Raw genomic sequence first — 429 nt, forward strand, 5'->3', positions numbered from 1 at the left:
CGCCCTGTGCAAAGTACAAGGCGGCGCAAGCAAGGCAGAGGCTGGGGGACGCCCGCCGGGGGGGGCCACTGGAGCTGGTGGGGGACACGGCCATGCTCTTCGAGGAGTACCTGCTGCAGGGTGAGTGCAGCCGCTTCGCCCCGGAGCGGGCGCTGGCTTTGGGAAGGGGACAGGAGAAATCAGGGTGGCCCTGCGCCCCACAGGAGGTGAAGGGATGTGCCAGCAGACGGGTGGGTTGGGGTAAGGTGGTGGGGTGGGTAATGGGTCCTTTGCCTTCCCCACCTGCCCTGGGGCTTGGGTGACGCCCAGGCGGTGCTGGACCCTAGGGATACCCTGGGGACACCCCGCTGAGGCGGGTGGGTGCTGCAGGGACGGACCCAGGGGTTTGCGGGTGCTGGGTACAGGACGGGGTGCTGGTGGCAGTGTGGC

At 69.0% G+C, this 429-nt stretch overlaps 1 protein-coding gene across 1 annotated transcript in view; it reads left to right on the plus strand.

The window, feature by feature from the left end:
- The first annotated feature begins 92 nt into the window (after positions 1-92).
- Positions 93-429, plus strand: part of COPG1 (coatomer protein complex, subunit gamma 1) — a 21,253-nt gene continuing 20,916 nt past the window's right edge. The window contains exon 1 of the mRNA XM_009890408.1: positions 93-120. Within this exon, the coding sequence (XP_009888710.1) occupies positions 93-120 (28 nt within the window). The remainder of the gene's footprint in view (positions 121-429) is intronic.

This window comes from Charadrius vociferus, unplaced genomic scaffold, assembly GCF_000708025.1.
Source record: "Charadrius vociferus isolate BGI_N301 unplaced genomic scaffold, ASM70802v2 scaffold818, whole genome shotgun sequence".
NCBI lineage: Eukaryota > Metazoa > Chordata > Aves > Charadriiformes > Charadriidae > Charadrius > Charadrius vociferus.